The sequence below is a fragment of the Bidens hawaiensis genome, unplaced genomic scaffold (genome assembly GCF_021521415.1).
Source record: "Bidens hawaiensis isolate Kalapana, Puna unplaced genomic scaffold, B.hawaiensis_p1.1 tig00002717_1, whole genome shotgun sequence".
In the NCBI taxonomy this organism is placed as follows: Eukaryota; Viridiplantae; Streptophyta; class Magnoliopsida; order Asterales; family Asteraceae; genus Bidens; species Bidens hawaiensis.
The window spans coordinates 2,000,323-2,024,133 of record NW_027491146.1 but is presented as its reverse complement, the minus strand read 5'-3'; the positions used below and the strand labels follow the sequence as shown (position 1 = coordinate 2,024,133).

The following is a 23,811-nucleotide window of genomic DNA, read 5'->3' as shown; positions in this document are numbered from 1 at the left end:
TATTGTGATAGAAAAACACACCATCTTAATTTCAAATATCGTATTCTTTTTAACTTGTGTAAAACCAAAAGATTTAATAATCGGCTTTAGAGTCAGTAAACTACCAATTAGAGAATGGAGAGTTTTCTGCTTCGATTTGCAACTGATAATTTTCACAATTTTGTTTTCATTTGACAAGTATGTAGAAAATTAAATGTTACCTTGGGGGATCAGTTTTATTCATATGAGAAATTTAGACCAATCGCCCCCATACTTTTGGCTTAGTTTTTTACATCCGGTTATCTCAATTTTGTTGAGATTCCTGAAACTTTCATCCGGCAACGAACTTAATGCCCCACACTCTTCCAATTTTAAGATCTTGAGTTTTGGGAGATTAGGCGGCAAGGAAACCAAATTTGGACATATGAAGATGTTTAATTCTTGTAAACCAGGAAACATATTGGTGTCTTCTGACATGTCATCATTATGGAAACCCTCCAAAGAATCCATTCCTAACAGCTTAATGACCTTAAGACTGAGTAATTTCCCAAGTGGTGGAATACACTCACATCGCTTACACCCAGAAAATCCAATTTCTACCAAATTATTTAACTTTAATATCCAACTTGGAGAAATAATTTTTCCCATGTAAAAAAAGATGCTCAGTTTCTTGAGACTCGGATCTGGTTCTAGTCGCTCGAGAACATTTTTATCGTATTCTTGCAATTCCCGTTTACTTTCTCTCATATACATGTTAGACCAACTTAACTTCAAACATGTCAGTTTTCTTTTGTCTTTGAGATTGGCACTCTTGACTTCTTCTAAGTCTTCAACGTTCTCAAGTCCTGATATCTCCAACTCCCCCTCAAGAAGGTTTAGATCCCCCAATTCCCCTATTTTGGCACCAATTTTGTTACCAACATGAAACCGTGGAAGTCTTCGAAAACTTCTAAGTTCTTTGATGCCAGATGGCAAACACAGAAGTGAATGACAATAACTAATGTCCAACAGTCGAAGAGAGCTCATGTATCTTAGGCCTTCAGGTAGCTTACACAGTTCATAACAGAATATCAATAGAAGCACTTGCAACTTTTGGAGATAAATAATCGACTCAGGTAAAACTTCTATACTTGAATATGATAAATTCAAGTATTTCAAATGCTTGAGTTTGCAAATTGATTCAGGCAGTACCCCTAATCCAATACCGCACAAGTATAATACTCTTAGATATACATGGTTGAAAATTTGGCTAATATTACATTCAAACTCTGCTCCAAACATGAATATTGACCTTAATGATGTTGAGCGTCCTAAATCCTGGGTTGAAAGTTGAATATCAAGACTTGATGAACTCAAATGAAGTGCCTCATTTGGGATTATAACTTTCTTATCTGCATCCTTTATAACAAAGCAATCATCAACCATCACATTCCGTGCCATGTCATACATTTGATAAGGTATTACATATCTATCTTTTGAGTAGTTCTTATTCTCTGAAACCTCAAAGAAGGACCTCCAAACCAAGAAATCAAAAATTTCTTCCCCAAGCACATACAAGTCTATATCTCCTCTCCGTGGAATGAAACCGCTAACAACCCACAACTCAATAACCACATCCTTTTCCAAATCAAAACCTTTAGGAAACAAACAACAATAAGCGAAACATTGCTTTAAATGTGGAAGCAAACCATCATAGCTAAACTTCAAAGCTAGGAAGACCTCATTTTCTTCCGTTTCTTGCACATCTTGCAGCCCTTGCATTTTTAGCAACTCCTAGATGTTGCTTTTGCTCACATGCTCCCAATCACGTTTACTATGTTTTGACCACATTAAGCTACCTAAGGTCTTCACTGCTAAAGGAAGTCCTTTACATTTTCTAACTATCTCCCTTCCAATAGGCTCTAGCTCACTTATGTCTTTGTCCTCTACTCGTTGTGCAAATGCAAGCTTTTTAAATAATAACCATGAGTCCTCATCTGATAAAGGTAGCATATTATGTTGAAACTCAGGATCTTTAACCAACATTTGGCATGTCGTCTGGGATCGTGTGGTAAACACAACAATACTTCTTTCAGCCCCACAACTTAATGTTTCCACTAATATGTCCCACTTGGGCTTTTCAACATGTTCAATCCTAACGTCATCTAGCACAATAAGAATTCTATTTCCCCTTAACTTTGTTTGAAGGGACTCCTGCAACACCTCTAGATGTGTAAGCCCACACTCTCGTTTATCTATGGATTCAATTATACTTTTTATTAGCTTTTTAACTTGGAAATTTTTAGAGACATACACCCAACATTTAATATCAAAAAAACCATTCACCCATTTATTGTTATAAACTAGTTGAGCTAGAGTAGTCTTTCCCACGCCTCCCATACCCAATATGCCATACACCTGAATCTCACCATTGTCATAATTTCTAGCACCTTGGTTGAATATCTGTTTAAGTACCATCTCAGTCTCTTCATTTCTACCGAATATAAGTGAAGCATGTATAAACGAGCTAGTTTGCCTATCTGGCATTTCATCTGCAACTTCCACATCTAAATTACTTACCTCACCGGGGATCAAACTTAATGCAAATCTCTGGGATGCAATGGCTTCCAGTTTTCTTGTCATGGCTCTAACTTTGTGAGCAATCCTAACACGAAATATAAGATGATTTTGATCAATGGAAAAGAAGGCTCTTACCATGTAGTTTATGCCTCTTTTTTGGTCTAGACGTTGTAGCAAAGCTTGAGCTGAGACATCCTCCAGCACATTTTCTACCATTAGGGACGCAGATCTGAGACTCTTAAGCCATGAATCTACCACCTGTTCCTTGCTACGTTTGTCTTTTGCATCATGAAGAACTTCTTGGATTTGGAAGAATCTTCTTTTGAGTGTCAAATATTGGTTTTCAATTCCCCAACATGGATCACACTTGGAGATCGCTTCAGAAGTCAGTCTCCATATTACCTCTCTCACAAGGGCCGTAACAATCACATCCTCCATGATTGTTTCTGAATGATGTATGCCACTAAAGATCGATCTAATTCAAGAGGTGTATGTCATAAAACCAAAGCAAGAATGAGAAGACGATAAAAATGCAAAGTTAAATCGTTAGCATGATTCTGTATTATTGCAAGGCTTGAATATCTAGAAAACAGCTTGACAAAGTAATCATTTTAGTAAGCAATGCTATTTTTTTTAAAGAGGTTTTCTCGTGACACCTTCCCTTTAGAGGAAACTACCTATACCGCATATAACACTATATGCTGCATATAGGTGGTTTCTAAAAAAAGCATATAATGAAATCTATATGCTGTAAGATATGTTTTATTCATTTTATTATTTTATTTTTATTTTTTACATTATTAACTTTTTTATAAAATTCACTTTTTAGTAAAACATGGTTATCAACTATTGGCTCAAATTCAATATTACAATGAAACAAAAAAAATTAATTACATATATATATATAGGATCAGGATCATGTGAGAATTTTTTGAAAATTGAGAACTGTGAGAATCATTTTGGATCATAAAAAAACCAAAAATAAAAAAATTATAAAACAAAAAAAAACACAAAAATGAAAAAACTAAGAAAACCAAAGTTCGTATTTATCATCCCGGTTTTTAAAAAATACGTAAAAAGAAATTCGCAGTTTAGCTAAATTATACATATATGTACACACATGTTTTTTCCTATATACATATGTATAATTTAAGGTAAATGATAATAAACATATTTGTACATTACGTAACTATAGATTAAATGAAAGTATACATATGTGTATAGGTATAATACGAATTAAAAAGAAAAAAAATTGTTTTTTTTATTATACATATATGTATAATATGTACACACATGTTTTTTCCTATACACATATGCATAATTTAAGGTAAATAATAATGTACATATGTGTACATTACGTAACTAGAGATTAAATGAAAGTATACATATGTGTATAGGTATAACACGAATTAAAAAGAAGAAAAAAAAATTTGTTTTTTTTAATGAAACCGGAATGAAATATAAGAATTTTGGTTTTTTTACTTTTTAAAAATTTTTGTTTTATAATTTTTTAAATATTTTTTAAAGGTTTTTTAGTGGTCCAAAATGGTTCTTAAAGTTCTCAATTTTTCAGTGGTTCTCTTAGGATCCTTACCATATATATATATATATATATATATATATATATATATATATAAGGGAGACAAAATGAGAACGCCACAAAAAAACCCCTTAAAGAAAATAATGAAAAATTAATAAAAAAATCATAACTCAAAATTTTAATAAAAAAATTAATAACGTAAAAACACAAAAATGTTCGCACCATCTTTCTCGTTCTAAAAAAATGTTAAGGAAAAAGATCATCGTGTCTTTTCGTTATTGATCGTGTTTTTTTTAATCTCATAATTGACTGTTTTTTTTTTCCTTAACATTGTGTCTTTTTTTCTTGGTATTGTGTTATATCACTCAACATTGTGTTATATTTTGCTTGAAACAGTGTTATATTTTGCGATATAATGTGTCTTTTTTTTATTTAACATTGTGCTTTTTGTTTATTTTCGTATTGTGTCTTTTCGGGGGTTTTTTAACAGGAATGACAGGGAAAACATTTTAGATTTTTAAATTCTTTTGTTTTTTATTTATATTTTGAGTTATTATTTTTAATGGTTTTTTGGTAATGCCACAAATCCTTAGCATATTTCTCATTTTTGTCAGCCATTTTATTTTAACTTTACCATATATATATATATATGAAAAGTATAGTTTGAAAACCCTCTTAAGTTGAGAAAACCCCTGAAAACACTATGTAACATTTTTTTTGTTACATGTAATATATGTTATTACATTTAAAAAAAACATCGAAAACATAAAAAAAATGTTTTGCTATTTTTTTTTACATTTTTTAGTAATTTTTATATATGTTTTCAGGAGAGAGAAAATGTAAATAAACTTTTATATTTTTTAAATTGTGGACCACAAGATTTAATCTTTAATTAAAAACATGTGGTTGAGAATAGGTTTTTAGAGTTTTCACAACTCAAGTGGGTTTTTATTCTAATCTAACCATATATATATATATATATATATATATATATATATATATATATATATATATATATATATATATATAGAAAAGGTTAAAATAAAAATTCTCAGGACAGTGATTTCGAGATAGCAATAACAATATCGAACAAGAACACACGGAATACAAATTATAAAGACCCTTAGAATGTGGTCTGCGGAATCAACCACAAACAGTGAGCTACTAATAATAGTAAGTGACTGAAGAAGAAGGTTTAACTCAAAAGATTTTCATTAATAACAATATTTGATGAAATATAATGAAAATATTAGGGTTTAAAGGAAAGTCGACTCTCAAGTATCAATACAATATTGTCAGGTAAAAAGTGTACTAGGTCAGAGGTGTCTTATCAATGAGACTTGTCATTCTATTTATAGGCCCAGACGTTTCTTCTAATAACCTTAATCATTACAAAGCATTCCAAAAATAATTACAAGTGTATATCAGGTCTTCAAGCAGATATTTTTCCTTGTCGAGCAGGGCTCTTGAAACCTTATAATCCTTGAGTGTGCTTGGAACATTACTTCGAGCAGACTTTACTTAGAAGATTTTCCAGTAAAAAATTCCTCTCAAGCAAGCTTCAATCTTCACGATCATTCCAAACTTTGCTTGGAAAGATCCCACAAGCAAACAAGTTCTTGCTCGAATCTCTTCAGGCTATACTTAGTTCATTTGAACATTCTAAGTATATTCGGGTACTGTACACATGCTCGAGGCCAAATCATGCTGGGAGTAATACTTGGATAAATTTTCATAAACTCCCTACTATCTACTTGAGATTCATCTTTATTCCATCCATGCTCGACCCACTAAGTTGCGCGGGAACTTAGTTTAAGCAAAGATACATCAAGGGTTTGCTCGGTAGAAACCATGTATGATAGAAGAACTAACCTTGCTTGACGAAGTGTAGCTTGCTCGAAACTTACACTTAGAAGATATCTTGAGCATAATCCTACTCGGATAGGATATCTTGGTCGAGGAAGTAAAAACCTTGCTTAAAGTGCTTGAGCTTGCTTGAGTTCCATACTTAGGCAATTCTGGGGAGGTTGAGAAGATTCCAATCTTTACTTTAGACCCAGCAATCTCCCCCTAGATCGGAACAAACTCAGGTGCACCAAAACATACCTCAATTACTTACACTTTATCAAAATACACATTAAATCCTTCAAACCGGTAAATAACATTACTGAAAGGAAAATATTACAAGTTTAAACTCTGCCTCATGGGCATTACATATCAAATTAAAGACAAAAACACTCAAAAATTAAAAATTACAAGTAACTAAAAAAGGATAGTCTTCAAGGTCTGTCTATTGCCATTCTTTTTTCATACTCTTCATTTTGTCTATCAATTGTTTCATTTCTGACTGTAGCAGCTCTTTGTTGAAACATTGAGAGCTTGGTATAAAATATGCGATCTTCTGGTAAGTCCCACTCAACAATGTCCAATAAATCTTTAAATCTTTAATATAAAGGTACTGCAGCTCATAATCATGTTGTATCACACCCAAGAGAGCACCAAGATAGTTCATCAGTAGGAAGCATTTTGATTCTTCATCATATCTGATCTCAGTTATTCTTCCATTTCTCCTTGCTTTAGCATTTGGTTTTGTCATTTCTCTCTTCATGCGCCTCTCTTATAGTCCACTGAGGTTTACTCACAGGAATTTTAAACAGCCTAATTTCACGAGCCTTTTCATATCTTTTCTTCTTCTCTGCTTCAGTAGGCTCCATTCTTCTCTTTCTTTTGAATAAAGGAAATCCCTTCCTATATTGTTCTTTCAAATATTTAGACAACTCATTATGTTGAGCCCTTGCAAATTTGTTTCTTTTTTGATAATCATATAGATTCAGTTTTGCCATTTTGGAAAGTTGGTCAACGGAGAAGTCTCTAATGTCATCCTTGTATTTGATTGTCCTCACCCTCCCACTTTTCGTAATAATCTTCTATTCACCAAACTTAGAGTTATAGAACAAGTCTATAGGCATGTCTTCATTTATCTTTGAGCTAGGTTCTCTACTAAGAGCAGCTCTTGCAGTGGGAACAGGTGGTCTAGATGTTGATAGTTGAGATGATGCGGGTCTGAAGGTGGATGATCCAAGAAATTTGGGAGTATCTCCTTGTTTAGTCTGGTCATAAAATTCTCTAAGTTCCTCAGGAGTTCTTTATGTTTCACCCATTATCTTATTAGCATCTCTTTCCAATTCAAGTTCCTATCATAAGCCTTTTTAATTTCTTCTTTTGAAAGCTTAATAAACCTATCATAATTTCTGGCTCTTCCAACTAAATAATTGATCATTTTCATTGTTTCTTCATCATGGGGAGGCACATATTCATCCTCTTCAACTTTCTCAGTATCTTTCTCACTAGACACCTTCACCTCTTTCCTTTTTCTTTTCATTCTTTTAACTGGATTAGAAGAGGAAGGTTTTGACTTTCTTGGAGGGGTTAACTTGATCTCTTTCAATTCTTGATAATACTTCTTCAACTCTGTATCATACAAATTTTTCATTTGAGTTCTAGAGAGTTTATCAATCTCAGCTTTTTAAACTCATCTACTTCTTAACAATCTCCTTAATAAATTTGCCATGCCATCAGAAAAGACATGCTCTTCTTTCTCTTTCTTTTTCTTGTATACCTTCTTCTTCTTAGGTTCAGAAGGTTTTGATGAAGATGCTTTCACAGGTGATACTCTTTTTTAAGTTTCCTTGTGTTGTTGGGAGGTGACTTTTTAATCTTCAAGGGTTCTCTTTGTAAGCTTTTGAAGTTGTACTTCAACCTCCTTCTTTGTCGTTAATTTACAATTTCATAGGGATAACCATGATCAACAAGGTATCCTTACTTTCCTCCATATTTCTTCAAACTCCTTTTTCCTTTTATGAGCTTCTTCCTTTGCTTCGTTTTCTGTATTTCTTTCTCTAAGTTCAGCCTCTTCTTCTGTTTTATCAATCATGGGTTCATAAATCTTTTCAAGATCATCATCTGACAATTTGTTTACATGAGCAGGGTCATAGTTATTACTGATTAGGAAAATTTTCTTCTTCTCCTTTATCATCAATCTAGTAACATTTGTCTGGTTATCATCAGCTCTCTTCCCCCCCCCCCCTATTCTTTTCTCCTTTCTTCTAATAGATGCTTTTTCCACATGAAGAAGTCAAGGTCTTCATCACTCAAGTTCTTTATTTCATCAAATTGCATCCCAATCTTCAGTAGAGACTAAATTCATGGATCTCTCATTCTAATTTTGTTCATCCTTCTTTCAACGTTTCTTATATGTATTTCAGTTAAATGAATAAGAGGATTTTCATGCTGTTTGGATTCCACTTCGGGCTCAGCATCAAAATTATTATTGTTTAACTCACCAGATAAGTCATCCAAAGCACTTATTTGTGGCTCTTCTTAAGATGGAATGTCAGCATTTTTCTTCAACAATTTTTCAAGTTGTGCTTTCCCTTTCATTGTGCCCAAAGCAATAGACTTCTGTCTTTTATTACTAAGAATAGCATCAACAGGAGTATCATCAATGATAGGTATATCCTTCTCAGGGAAGTTGACCTTTTTCTTTTTCTAGCATAGTGAACAATAGTCTCTAGCCATTCCTTTACAGTCTTGATAACTTTTTCAATAACTTCCTCAAGATTTTTCATTATTTCTTTTCAACATTAGTTTTAACACTTTTATCTTGTTCCACATTCTCCCTTTATTCATCACCCCTCTTTAATTCAATGAGAGATTCTAAGATCTCTTGGGGTATTTCTTCATCATTAGCCATTGCAACTTCTTCTTTATTCTCTTTTCAATCTCTTCTTGTTCTAATAAAATTCTTTGTTCATCGATTTCTTTCTCAGTCAACATGAAATTTCAAATTGTTTCTCATAAATTTCTTTCATTCTTTGTTTAAACACAATTCTGGCCCTGGTATCAGATTCATCAATGTTTAAAAAGTGGTCACGGATGTTGGTTCAGGAGCATTCAAGGGCTATAATTGTGTTTTATTAGTTTCAACAGCTTTTCCCTTGTTTCTCCTCCTTTTTTGATCCTAGAAACTCTTAGGTTCATCATTATTTGTAGTTGGAGGAGAAATGGTCAACTTCATTGAACAAATCTTCTAATTCAACATTCATCACTCCATCCTCCATACTCTCAGTCTTACAGGACATGAGAGTTTCATCATCTTCCTCCTCAATCACCTCTATATCCTCTTCATTCACATCACTAACTACATCCTACATTACCTCTTCCTCCTTAGATTCAGCATCATATTCAGCACCAATAAACTCAAGAGCATTCTCCACCTGTTTTGGTGCATCTTCTCAACTTCAGGCCTTTGTTGTTTTAGGGATTGAATCTCTATAAGAGCAGCATTCAAAGCTTCTTGTAGTCCATTGTTTTTAAACTTCAAAGTGTCATTCTCCATAGTAAGCAACAAATTTCTTGCAAATAAATCTGATAAATTTCAGCCAGTGGTATAGGTTTTGCTTGGGTAGTTGTAGGTTGTGGTTCAGGTGAATGGGTTGGTGATTGGTACGGTGAGTCCAAAATTGTTGGACTGACCCTGATTTCCCTTGTTCTTGGCAGGGAAGTAGAAACAGTTTTATGTCTCCAATCATTTTCCTTTCATTGTGTTTGAGGTAGTGTGTATGGTATTATAATTATAGAATTGCTATCTAATGCGTGATATTCATTAATAATGGATCCTGTATAAAACATATTTTGTGTAAAAACAGTAGGAACCAATAAGGATGAGATCGATGTTGTATCCTTACTTGTACCCCAAAGTATCCGTACCTAAAATCAGTAAATCCGGGTACCCATACCCGTACCCAAATTTTATGGGACGGGTATGGATATTGGTACGGGTGTGAGTACGGGTACTTTATGTACGATACCCGCTTAGATACCAATTTTTTCTTTTTTAAAAAAAGAACTCAACTAAACTTAGTACGATACCGGTATGGTACTAACAATCAGTTATTTATAATACCAAAACCAAAACCGTAATACCATAACCAAAACATAATACCAAAACAAAAAATGAAACAAATAAACCATAATAAAAATTTCATGCATGATGGCGGTTACTGGTTATTGATTGGAAGAAGAAGAGAAAAGAACTAGGGTTTGATTGGTTTAATTAGAGCTGTTAGTACTTATTTTGATTATCAATGGTTTTGAAAAGCCTACTTGAAGCCTTGAGAATATCCAAATAAAAACACGGTTAGAGTTACGAGTTTTGGAAATATTAATAAAAACCCCTACATATTCCTAACGATACCAAGTACCTGCAATACTACATGTACACGCACCTATACCCAAAAGTACATATACTTAAAATCAGTAAATCTAAGTATCCATACCCGTATTGAATAGATGGGCATAGGTACAGATACAAGTACCGGTACAGATATTGAACGGGTATTCGGAAAAGAAATCTCCTCCCTAAAAACCAATCACATCATATTGAATATATTTATTAGTAACAAGTGATAAAAGTAAACAATATGCATAGAAACATGATTGAAATGATGAGCCATTGTTTTATGCGTACAGTAATGTAGTTGTTATTTTGTTCAATTATAATAATGTTTTATTGTATTTGTGAGTGAGGAGATAAAGCCAATGATGAGTAGAACAAATGTGTGAGTCACCAAAAAAGTTATTCATAAGAATCTTGTACCCTAAACAAATTATTTTGTAAATTTGATGAATATTAAATAATGTGAGTATTGACATTTTGGTTTTTAATATATATATAATGGGTATTTCTGTTCATTTGTTGTGAATTATTTTTGGGAAACCTCTATAATTGAGAAACCGGTTTGAGTTTATTATTAGTTGAATCTGTATATGTTCAACTTTTCTTGGATATTTCTTAAGTAAGATGCATTCTCCTTTCTTACCCGGTTTCATTCTCTAATCATAACATTTTAATAAGATTAACAAACAACTCAAACATCACAACATATAATACGAATAGTAGCACATAAAAAATAAACACGACCACATAACACTTACATCTAATCTTCAAAGTAATCAAACTAAGTAAAAGCCCAAAATAAGTTTGTGAAAGACAAGGCTAAGAGACTGCTGACCCGAAGCGACCGTGGACACCCGATCTTTTAAATATAAGTTTTTTAAACATTTGAATTTCAAATATTTGATATATTTAAACAATTGTGTTCAAATATATATTTTTATAAACTTATCCTAAGTTTATAAAAACTAATGACTTATCTTAACTAAGTTGTTAATTAGTTTTCAATAGATTAGTCTTGTGAATTCTTCATCTTCATGTTGGTGTAGAAATCTTTATTTAATCCTTGATAGACATAAACTTGATAATCTTGATCTTGAGTGTTTTTAGTCTTGTAATTTAATTGTGACTAACGGTTATCAATCAAACGTTAAGGAACATGTGTCTAAAATATAGTTATAAATGATGAACTAAAACTAATATATGTCGTATTATCGTAACTAAGACATTATTAAAACACATAGATTGATTAAAGTTTAAACCATTGTTTTCCCAACATACATACATACATGATACATACTATTGCATATCTTGAACCATGCCCGTCACACCTTCGTCAGGGACTTCATGAATCAAATTTTGGGGTTTTGAAGGTCTAGGGTGTTTTATTTGGAGACACATGTAATTTTTGATTTAGGGTCACAAATTGTAATTCTTGAAAACCACAGGGACGCAACACGAATGCCATAAAAGGACATAATCGTTATTTCAGTTTTGATTGAACGACAGTGGCCGACGCACAAAGAAACCACATAGAATCATTTATGTAATTTTGACTTTGAGGGGCGCAAATGTGGCCCGGCTGAAAAACAAAGGGACACAGGGAAATTCTATAATGCCTTTTTGAATTAAAAATTAAAAAAGAAAACATTAACAAATAGGCCAAGTTGACTTTCATTGTTCTCAATTACACCTTTGGTTCTCATGTACATGTTGAACGAACATAATTTGATCATCTCTACTCCGATCTAAATCCACTGCACACTTGACGCTCAAATCTAGCACTACCATTTGGCCACCGCCAATGGTTGCATTATATTAGCTATAAACTAATCTTATTTTGTATATTTAGTATTCTAAAAGGATTAAAAGATTCAAAAAGCATTTGAAAAACGTTTAATAAATAAATAACTAGGGTCAACTATATCCGAGAGCCATTACCAATTAAATAATCTCTTTACAAAAATAAATTTTACTTTCCTTAAACGCATTTAACAGACGCATTTAACAGACAGGACAAGGATATATATATATAGAAAAGGTATATTAATAAGATATAAATGTTGCTGCCTTTTAAAGCATTTCCGATATATCCTTCAAAATCTATGAGATTCTCTATATTTTCAAAGGTGCTTATGAGTAGTTTTGAGTAAAGAAGAGAGAAAAAGTTGTTTATGAATAAATTTAAAGAAACACTATTCACTTTTTGTAACTTTTTAATATTTTAAAGGAGGTTGTAAGTGAAGAAGAAAAAATGTAATTATAAAAGTATAAAAAAAAATATTTAATTTAAAATGAGAGAAAACATAGTGTTTTTAGTGTAATTATATAGATCAAGATGGAGAATGAATCAAGAATACTCTTAGGGTAGTGGCAATGGTCCCATCACCCCCTCATCTCACTATGAGATGGGTGGGACGGTGTTCCCACTTCTTTATTTCCAAACATTTCTTCGCCCCAAAATTGCATCCCGCGCCTTCAATAGCTTCATGTTAAATGAGATAAACATAAACATCGCTCCAGGGACACTCCAGGGTGTTTTTTATTTTTCAGTACCACAGGAGATGGTGCGGTCTCCCCATCAATGCCGATGCGGCAGCACCCCTCTCCCAGTCCCCATTACCACCACCCTTAGATTATCAATAAAAACTAGTTGGGTAAAAAATAGGGAAAATTCCCAAACTACCCATTTTTACCCACTTTTTTTCCAGTTTTAGCCCAAAATTAAAACAAATTCCAAAATAACCAAACTAATCCATCGAATCCGACAAAAAAACCGTTTCTGATCCGACGGAATAATGAGCCTATTAGACACGCCACGAAGCATATTACTGTTCCGTCGGATCCGACGGTTTTCCGTTTTGTCCGACGAATTAATGAAACAAACTGGCATTTTAATAAACATTCGAGTCTGAAGGTTTAGTTCATGCTTCTGTCGGATCCGACAATTTAATTTCTCCGACGAATCCTATATATTTTAATTCGGGGTCAAGAGTGAAATTGAACACTATGGTTGTGTTCTCCTCGAAAAACTAAACAATTTGCACATTGATTTGCTTGATTTTATGGAGAAATAAGAAAGATGGAGATGAAGGTTGGTTATGGAGATTTAAGGTTTCAAAGGTAGAGGTAAAGTCGGACCAACTAAAATTCCGTTGGATCCATTAATACGTTGACATGTGGCGTGATTTAAAAGGTCCAAAATTCCGTCGGACGGTGTTAAAATTCCGCCGGATCTGACGGAAAAAATACGCTATTTTGAGGAATTTTTTGTAAAACCTAGGCTATTTTTAAACCCCGACTATTTTTTTATAAACCTAGACTATTTTTTAAAAAAGCGGGTCAAAATGATAATTTCCGAAGAAAACCCCACTTGCTCCATATGTGACTCCTGATCAGCATATTAAATAAGCATAAAACCTTGAAATACGTATTGATGCTTAAAGATAGCAATTAACTGAGTAACACTAATGACATAATTAAATTAATTAGCAATAGAACTAATCATCTCGGAGAACATTTTGTAAGAATGATTTTTGGATTAGGCACAAGGCTTATTGCAAATATGTTTACACATATATTCTTAGAGAAGATTGTGAGTGGATAATCTTTTTCATAACATTCAAATACTTAAATAGACTCAATAAACGCAAACATCTCCTACTGCACCATTATCGGTACAGTTGAAAGTAATAACAAATAAAAGTAACTCAAACGACTCAATCAATATCAATCCAACGTTAACAAGCAGCCAACGGTTTGATTATTGGAATAAGAACAACATAAACAAGAAGATGCACCAAGCGATTCACTTTTTGATTAACGATGAAAGTGCGCACAGACCAAATACAAAGCAACGGCTCTACCTCATGACTTGGAGTTGGCCAAACGGCTCTTATTCAAGCTAAATCAAACGCTGCAAGTTCGGGTAATATAATATATATTGATGATTTGAATAAGTTCCTTTCAGATGATTTAGTCTCTGTTATTTGCTTCAGGAAGACTTAACGGCGTAGATAGTTTGAACTGTGGTAAGACCAAAAAGAATGAACCCAGCAACTAGAGCAATGATACTCCACGGACTATTAAAATAAGTACGCTTTAACTTCACCAGCTTTCTTGGCCAGTAACTCTTGAAATGGATATCCAGTTGTTCCCATTGTTGAGCGTAACAAAAATGTTCGGGGGCGACTTCTTTGCATATTCTGTTTATCATATTAGCAGCTTCTTCATTTGAACCTATATGGTTGATCATAACTTTTGATGTCACCAACTGAGCAATGTCCTCATGAGTATCGATTAGCATATCCATTGCCCTAGCATATGATGTGACATAAGGATACACCGCGTATGACTGTTCATATGCAGTGAGGTTCCGTAACACCAACTCAGTGAAATCATCAATACGCAATGTAGGCATGGTGAGAGTAGACCTGAACGAAAACCAGAAAACGCATGAACAGTATCTTGACTTTTTCACTTCCATGGCCATTGGCCATTCTGCATCTTCGTTAGGCTTAAAGCTTACTCCGGCCTCATCCAGTTCTACAGCAGAATGGATTGTTGAGCGTGGTAAACCTGATGAAATTTCTTCTTTGGGCTGGTAACAATGGTACAAATAGCCAAGAATATGATCGTGATTGGTGTATGAGCGAGTACCACCGATTTTTATTCCTCCTTGGAAGAGGCTGGTGTATTTTAGGAGTGGATGGATGAATGCAGCAAGAGATAAACGCTCATCAAAGTTATTAACAGTGCACTCATATGCAACATTAAGAACAAAGAACGGGATTTGGTTCTCTAGCAGTAGGAGATCATAAGGTATGTGTTGGTCCTGCAACCTTATGTTGGAATCTTTTGGCATTTGGTGAATGAATTCAAGTATGAAACAAGCATCCGTAACCATCATCTGTGCAAGTTCCATGTTATCATAAGGCTCCACGTTAGGCGGGTAAGCATAACATCCCTTGATTTTCTCAATTATGGAAGTCACCCTCTGCACACATGCTGTAAACGTTTGTGTTGGTGAAGAGTCTAAACTACGACACAATAGATCGTGCACAAAAGCAGCTTTCCGCCCTTCAAATCGTTTCAGATTTTCGTCTTCTCTGTGCAGTGGCCCAATAGAGACCACCCTTGGGGCGAAAGAACCGGGGCTGAGCTGTCGGAGGGTACTAGGAACCACGTATACAGATGGTGAAAGTTTGTTGGTGACACACTGTTTTTCTCCAACATAATCAAGGAGACTTCGGACGGTATTAGGAACAATTTCTCCGCGCTCCATATCCATGTTTTCCAACTGTACTATTTTTTGATTGATTTCCTTCAATGATATCTGGAAAGAGGAATTTGCAACGATAAGTCATAAGTATGAATAACCAATTTTCTTGATTGTAGAAAAACATGTAGGAATAAATATATAATAATATTTTATTTATATATTTTAGGGTTAAGAAGGCATAATTAATTGACATGTGTCAAGTGATAACCAAAAAAAAATAGTATAAAAGTAATAGTATATATTTCTCTCTCCGTATGGAAGTCACATACCAATTCCTCAATCATACATTTTAATATAATATATATTTTTTTAAAAAAATCACCATAATAGCAAGCGTTTTTTATCTTTAATATGAGTATGACTTTGTTTTATAAGAATTAAAACAAAAATTACGTCATTATGTCTTTTTGTTTGTCATTGTGTTTTTTGGTCATTGTGTATTTCAAATCATCATTGTGTTTTGTTTAAATGTTAATAACACCGTTGCGTAATAATAACACGTAAATATAATGATAAATTAATAACAAATTATGTAATACATAAAACACAATGATGAATACAAATTGCATAATAACCTGAAACGTAAAACACAATGATGTTAAACGTAAAACACAATGGAAACTACATATATTACACAATGACATGAACGTAATATTTTTTTTTCTCAAATTAAGTGAATGTCACATGTTAATCATGAATAACAGACAATGAACGTGTTACACAATAACTAAAACGTAATGATAAGTAGAAAGACAAATGATGAGCACAAATACACAATGACTAATCTTTGTTTTAGTTTTTATCTTTAATATGAGTATCAATTAATAACACAATGACCAAAATCTATAACACAATGCTAAAAAAATCCCAATTAAAAAACACAATGAACAACCAATAACACAATACAAAAAAACCCACTAACTTTTTTTTTATTTTTATACAACAATCTGAGACTTATATTAAAGATAAAAACGTTTGTTATTATGGTGAAATTCTTTTTCAAAAAGAATGTTGCGTGATAAACGTATGGACGTTTTAAATGATAGGGGAATTGACATGTGCTCGCATGTAGACATGAAAAGCCAACAAAAGTGGGTTATTACCTTTATGTCCTTCCCATCAATTTTTTTCTCTTAAATTAATCTCCGCCATTCAAATATAAGATTAATGGATCAGATTTCTTCTCACCCTTCTTATTTTTGTTGTCATTTGTAATTTAACTTTATACATTTATATATGGCCATTATAATAATTTATATTAGGAAAATTGGTTTTAGGTCCCAATTATTTCATTTTTGTCGGCGCTGGTCCCAACTTTCATTTTGGCTAGCAACGGTCCCAACTTTAACATTCGTTTCTTCCACCAGTCCGCGACTAACGGAGTACTAACTTTGTTATGTTTTTGCTGATGTGTCCATCTGAGTTGTCAAAAAAATGTTACGTGGCAGCCACCTCCCCACACCACCGTCCCACCGCCACTCCTGCCACCCCACCACCACCGCCCAACGCCGCATTGGCATCACCGTCGACCTCTCTGATGAGTCCGCCTTTGCCGTCAAATGGGCCGTCAACCACTACCTCCGTCCCGGCGACGCCGTCCAACTTCGGCGTCAAATGGGCCGTTAACCAGTACCTCCGTCCTGCGACGCCATCATCTTAACCCACGTCAGGCCCACCTCCGTCCTCTACGGCATTGACTGGGGCTCCGTTGACTTATCAATTAAAGACACTGACACCGACAACAAAGAGTCAACCTTAAATTTGACAGTTCTAATGTCAAATTGCCTAATGGAAGCTACAAATAATGCAATTAATTGCTAATTCGAGAAAAAACCCAACAGAACAAATTGATTTACGAACAGATCTAACTTTCCTGAAGAACTTTGGGGCCTTGGAAATGTGTGGATTTGCGAAGTGTGGATGAATCAGGCAATGATTTACCTCCAATTGATCGTAAGTCGGTGTTGCATAGCTCTGATTCGATTGAGGGAATGGTTGTTGAAGCTCCGGAGAGTTTGGTTTTAATTTGGTAGATGTGTTGGGATGATATAAGAATGTAATAAGTTAAGTACAAACACATTCTCATGTTCAAACTCGTCGGCGGACTCGTCGGAGAGGTCGACTGCCCATTTGACGACGAAGGCGGACTCGTCGGAGAGGTCGACGACGATGCCGAGGCGGCGTTGGGCGGTGGTGGTGGGGGTGGCGGTGGGACGGTGGTGTGGGGAGGTGGCTGCCACGTAACATTTTTTTGACAACTCAGATGGACACATCAGTAAAAACATAGTCGCGGACTGGTGGAAGAAACGATTGTTAAAGTTGGGACTGTTGCCAGTCAAAATGAAAGTTGGGACCAGCGCTGACAAAAATGAAATAGTTGGGACCAATAAAAACCAATTTTCCTTTATATTATAATAAGGGTTAGGTTATAATAGGAAATATGGTTTTTGTAGGAAGAATAATAAGTAATTTAGTTCATTGATTTTTTATATGGATGGTTGAGATTAGTTTAAGGAGGAAATCAAGCGTGAAAGAAGGGGAAGAGCATAATCATTTGTTGACTTTCTCTTCCCACATGCAAGGCACATGTCAAACTCTCCATCATTTTAAAACGTCCATAACATTTTTTATGACATTTTTTTGAAAACCAAATTCACCATAATAACGACTGTTTTTTATCTTTTATATGAGTACCATATTGTTATATAAAAATTTAAAAAAAATTAGTGGATTTTTTTACAAATTATGTTTTACCAAAATTATGTTTTACAAAATTGTGTTATACTATTGTATTTTCATTTTCATTGTGTTTTTTTCACTCTGTTTTTACATTTTATTATACAATTGTGTGTTTTCATTGTGTTTTTTTTTCATAGTTTTTTCTCCATTGTGTTTTTTGCATTGTATTTTTTTCATAGTGTTTCCGTGTGTTTTTCCGATGGCCTTTTTTCGGTGAATTTGTATGTGATTTTTCTGGCGAAATTTCCCGGAGATTGTTTTCCAACGACTTTTCCGGAGACTTTTCCAGCGATGTGGTGCAGTGGGTGACAGTTGTGGTAGCGGTTGGCAATGGAGTGGTGGTGGTTGTAGGAGATGAGTGAAGATACAATGGGAGATTTTGAGATTAATGTAAGTGAGTTTTAAGATTAAAGTAAGTGGGTTTAATATTAAAGTAGTAGACTAAAATTCCCTTATTTCTAAACTTCTTAGAAAAATCAAACTTCTTATTTGAACATAACCCATTATATAAATCAAAATTATTAATATACCTTATTAAATATTAGCTTGGTAATTGTTGATTGGCCATATTACCCTTACTAGCTAATAAAGGGTTTCCCCTTGGGTGTATATATAAAGAGAATAAGTTAACATCATAACCTAATCTACATACATAAGAAATTCATGTTCCTCTTCTCACCTAAACCTTGTTCCTCTGAAGAACCATAACACCATCCTTAACTATACATCATAAAGGGGAACTCGATCAAGATGACAAGCATATCGACTATGTCATACTCTGCTACAATTGTTATTCTCCCTGCTGTAACAAGTACTAATATAATTATAGGTTTATTATATTATCATGCTTTTCCATCACTAACACGAAGAACTGATCAACATGTGGTATCAGAGGGTGTTGATAATCAGTTCTTCGTGTTTTCCCTAAATCTGGTATTAAAATCTAAAGACATGAATTTTGATTAAAACCCTAATTTTTTTTGGTTTTCTGTTTTCATGTTTTGTTAAGAAAACTGTTTATAATTGCTAAAAAATTCATTTTTAAAGCTCTAATATACTTGAAATCTGTTAAAAATATGTTTAAGATTTCGATTACAGAGAAAACTGACTAAAGATTTTTTTAAAGATATTCTTCATGTTAATCATAAAATTCGAATAATAGTCTTTATTTAGATGAATCGTAGAAATAAAATATGATGTTTCAAATTTTATTTGATTTTTATCTATTAAAATATTTTAAAACATGATATCGTTTTATTAATAAAATATTTCAAAATCTTGGATAACTATAATTAAATCATTTAAATTGAGAAATAAGATAATCGATTAAAATTTGAATTCCATCTTTATCATAAATTAGTTTATGGAATTTAAAAATAATTTATGGGATAAAATAATTTATAGGTTATAGATAGTTTATGTGTCAAGGATTTAAAAATAGATTTTGTTTTTTTCTAAAATGGTTTTGGTTTACCAAAATCCTGAAAACCTTATAAAACCCGAAAACTCTTAAAATCCCGAAAACCCACTAAAATGCGGGCTCACTAAAATTCCTGAGAACTCATAATTCCCAAGAACTCAAAGTCTCGATAACTAATTTTCCGAGAACTCTAATATTCCCATAAACTGTTCCTAATTAAATATTTTGTAAACAATTAAATCTTAAAAATTTTTACAAAACATAAAAAGCTTAACCTGAGTGAATTTGGATGTATCACTTCTACCAAAAGGTGATGTGCTACATTTACCATAACATTCAAGTCTAATTGAAAGCTTTTGTTAGTTTTTGCTTAATATGATACAAATGTCTTGCTTCTGCCCAAAGGTGATTTGCTATATTTTTATCTAGCAAAATTAGCCCGTGCATAATTAAAATAATTGTGTCACTTCTCCACAATAGTGAAGTGTTATAATTGTTTTGCACACATACTTAAATAAATTTTAATTCTGCCCAAAGTTGATTGATATTTTATTTAAATAGAACTTTTAATTATGATCTATTAGTTTGATGTTAATAATAGAAATATCTTTTTCTTTAAAAATTAAGCGGAAATACTTTAAAATTTCTTAACTTAAACGGTTTAACTTAAAATGTGGGTAAAATCTTTTTCTTTTACAAATAATAAATTCTCATAGCTCGGTAATCGAAAATAAAGAAGATAAAATCTTTTTGTATTTTGGAAAATTTATATCAAAACACACCAAAAATATTTTTTGTATTTTTCATTTTTCAAGCAGAAAATAAATATGAAAATCAATACAAAACAAATTACAATAAGCACTATATATTTTTACGAGTTCGAGCAGGGAATCATATTAACTGATAACGTCTTAAACGTCGTTTCAGTTTCGACCTTATTATGCACATAATCCAACGATGATTATAGATATAATTGTCTACTTTCAACTTTACACAGATATTTTGGTAGCTTTACGATATGTTTTTAAGGTTCAATTAAGCACGAATCTTATATGAACCCCACCTATTAAACACAATTTTGTATCTTTCATACAGTGAATGTTTCACATGTATATTTTTCTCTTTTCTTTAAATTGATTAGCTGTGAGAATGTGACTCAAGCAAAAATAATAAAAATAACATAAAGCAAAACGATAAAATTTTCCCTTAAGGTCGGTATTTCTACACGCTGATAATGTTCAATTTTATCAAAATAAAAAGGTAAAATCAATTGAAGTTGTACAGGGCCCTAACCTTCAGTTCGATACATGACTTTTACACCTTTGTGCTTATAGTATATGCATAGAAGGTTCAAGCGCACCTTCTCCAGTGTTTTTCTTGCTTTATGACCACCTCCAGTCTTCCAAAAGTGGGTGGGTGGGTGTATGTAGTCGTCTTTTTCTCATTCTCTCTCACCATCTCCACAAACTTTCCCTTTATTTCTTTTCTTGAGATAATCTAATCTAATGGATGCTGGTCAGTGGTCGAAGGTAACCTAATCCTTATCTCAATTCATTTATATATATAAAGCCCATCCCATGCATGTCTTTCTTGATTTTCTAACTTTCTTTCTAGGGTTTTGTTTCTTGTTTTTGATGATGGGTTGGCTTAGAATTTTGCACTTTTCAGTCTGGTTTATTTATGTGCTAGGTCCGTTAGGTAAATGTACTATCATTTTCCCCTTTTACTTTAAAAACTCATTTTGATGAGCAATTTTTCAATGTTTTTGGTTTTTCTCATATTTGAATGTTTTTGGGTTTTATCTGTTCAAACAAAAATCATAATATTTTTGAATTTTTCTGTTTTTCTCCCCCCTAAAAACCAAAATATAAAGAAAGAAAAATAAACAAAAAAAATGTATAAAATAAAAATGATTAACCGAGCAATTGAATTTCTTTTAAGGTTTTAAGACCATTAATACCAAGCAGATAGTTAAAACGTGTTTTATCAAAAGCCTTGGTAAAAAGGTCAGCTTTTAGAAAATCCGTGTGTATCTTTTCAAGATTGATTAGTTTCTTTTCAAAACAATCACGTATAAAATTATAACGTATCTCGATGTGTTTCGTCTTAGAGTAATGAACGAGATTCTTAGTGATACTAATAGCAGCAGATATATTATATAAATTAGAGTAGTAAGAAATTTCAAACCGTAATCCCATAAGTGCTGCTGGATCCATAAAACCTGTGAACAACAACTCGAGGCTATCACGTATTTGGCTTCAGCGGTTGAAGTAGAGACCGTTGTCTGCTTCTAACACTACCAAGAAACAAGCCGGTTTCCTAAAAATTGACATCATGCTTTAGTATATTTGAAATTGATCTTTGATGTTAGGCTGTCGCTATCTAGTAAAAAAAATTAAATCAGTGTCCTAATCACCGTAATCTAGTCAGGGTAAGTAGGGTGTCGAACCACGAGGAGTATGTGGTCAATGTAAATTGAAACCGATTCCTAACATTATGAAGTAAACAATATCAAAGTGCTGATCACACTAACAAACAATTTAGTTTTATAAGAAACGAACAATTAATCAAGTATTCAATCAATTAACAAGAAAATCACACCCGGGAATTCAAGTAAGCAAACTAACAGCAAACTCATGCACATAACAGATAAACTATCTTGTGTCAACTACGGACTGACTAACCGGTTAAACCTTAGGCATCCACCATCGCTAACACACGAAACTGGTTATCAAACGGTCACTGCCAGTGTGACTGAACTAAGGGCAAACGTATGCTTTCTAGTAATTAATAGGTCAAAACAATCCTACGAGCAATTATTATAGCAACCGACAAACTAATCGTTCTGATCGACAAAAACCTAAACCGACTGAATGCACGGACATACTAAACATCAATACTCATAGATTAACATCAAGACAATTATAATTAGTTGTTCTAGTATATGAGAAATAGACTGAAAGATTACAAACTATACACCCTGGGTATGACTCGAAGGGATTAGCTGCAAGTCGTCATCTCTCGGTCTTCAATCTTGATGTTGTAGATCATGTAGGTGAAGTAAAGATGATTGGAATTGATGGTTTTCTCCTTTGCTGCTCTCAAAATGGTTTGGTAACTGCCTCCAAAGATGTCCTTTTCTCAAACCCTAACTTTTTACTTATGTAGGGTTTTAAATTTGCGATCACGTGGTTTTATTTGGTCTAGCATATGGTACTCTAGTTTCAGAAATGGTACTCTGGCTCGACAAATGGTACTCTAACTTTATAGTATGATACTCTAAATCAACAAACCATACTTTAAAAACTCCTGATATATGCTCATCTTATGCTCAACATATGATACTCTGTTTTAGCATATGATACTCTGAAATCAACTTTTACCCAAATCCTCTGGTTTTGACCATACGCTATCACACATCATCCCGGGTCTTCATTCTATGCTCGTACAGGTCCATATTAGCTGCTTTAATCACGTATGACCTGAAATATAACAAACACCTATGAAATATCAAAGTTCATGAAATAAACAACTAAAACAAGTAAAATAAACACACGAACTATGTACAAATTGACCGAAAGGTATGTGCAGCTATTTCAGTGCGCAACAAAATGGTTTTATTTTTATAAAATTCATTACCCAGCCAAATTAAACGATTCCAATTGGGTTTGGTTCCTAACTCAAAATATTAACTTCCAGAAGTGGAACCAACCAATTTAGACTTGTCAAAAAAGGGTTATGATATCGGGAAGACAGGCCATAATCCGTCATCCCGCATCAGCTTTGACACTCGATCTTATAAAATCATAAAAAGTATTCAAATCTCGTCCAAAAATTACGTATTATACCTTTCTGGAAACTAGACTCAAAGTAGAATATCATAGAAACAAGAATCGATCAAAAACAATATATTTTCATCGAGTTACAGACCGAGCAATAAACGAGTACGAATCTGTCAGAAATTGTTATAATCAAAACTCAACCCTAACATGTTCAACAAAGGTTTTAATGGTGAAAAAGAGTTGTATGATGATAGAACAGACCTTGAATTAGACTAG

The 23,811-nt window shown here is 33.3% G+C and overlaps 1 protein-coding gene and 1 pseudogene across 1 annotated transcript; both read right to left on the bottom strand.

Annotated features, from left to right (window-relative positions):
* Positions 1–219: 219 nt before the first annotated feature.
* LOC143620826 (disease resistance protein RGA2-like) lies at positions 220–2,976 on the bottom strand (annotated as a pseudogene).
* An 11,331-nt stretch (positions 2,977–14,307) lies between these two features.
* On the bottom strand, positions 14,308–15,615 carry LOC143620857 (UPF0481 protein At3g47200-like). The gene has a single exon (XM_077092452.1). It carries the CDS (start codon positions 15,601–15,603, stop codon positions 14,308–14,310), a length of 1,296 nt encoding a protein of 431 aa, XP_076948567.1. The 5' UTR covers positions 15,604–15,615.
* Positions 15,616–23,811: the final 8,196 nt, after the last annotated feature.

Excerpts from the sequence above, each read along its gene's own strand:
- LOC143620857 (XM_077092452.1), bottom strand. The coding sequence starts at position 15,603 with ATGGATATGGAGCGCGGAGAAATTGTTCCTAATACCGTCCGAAGTCTC.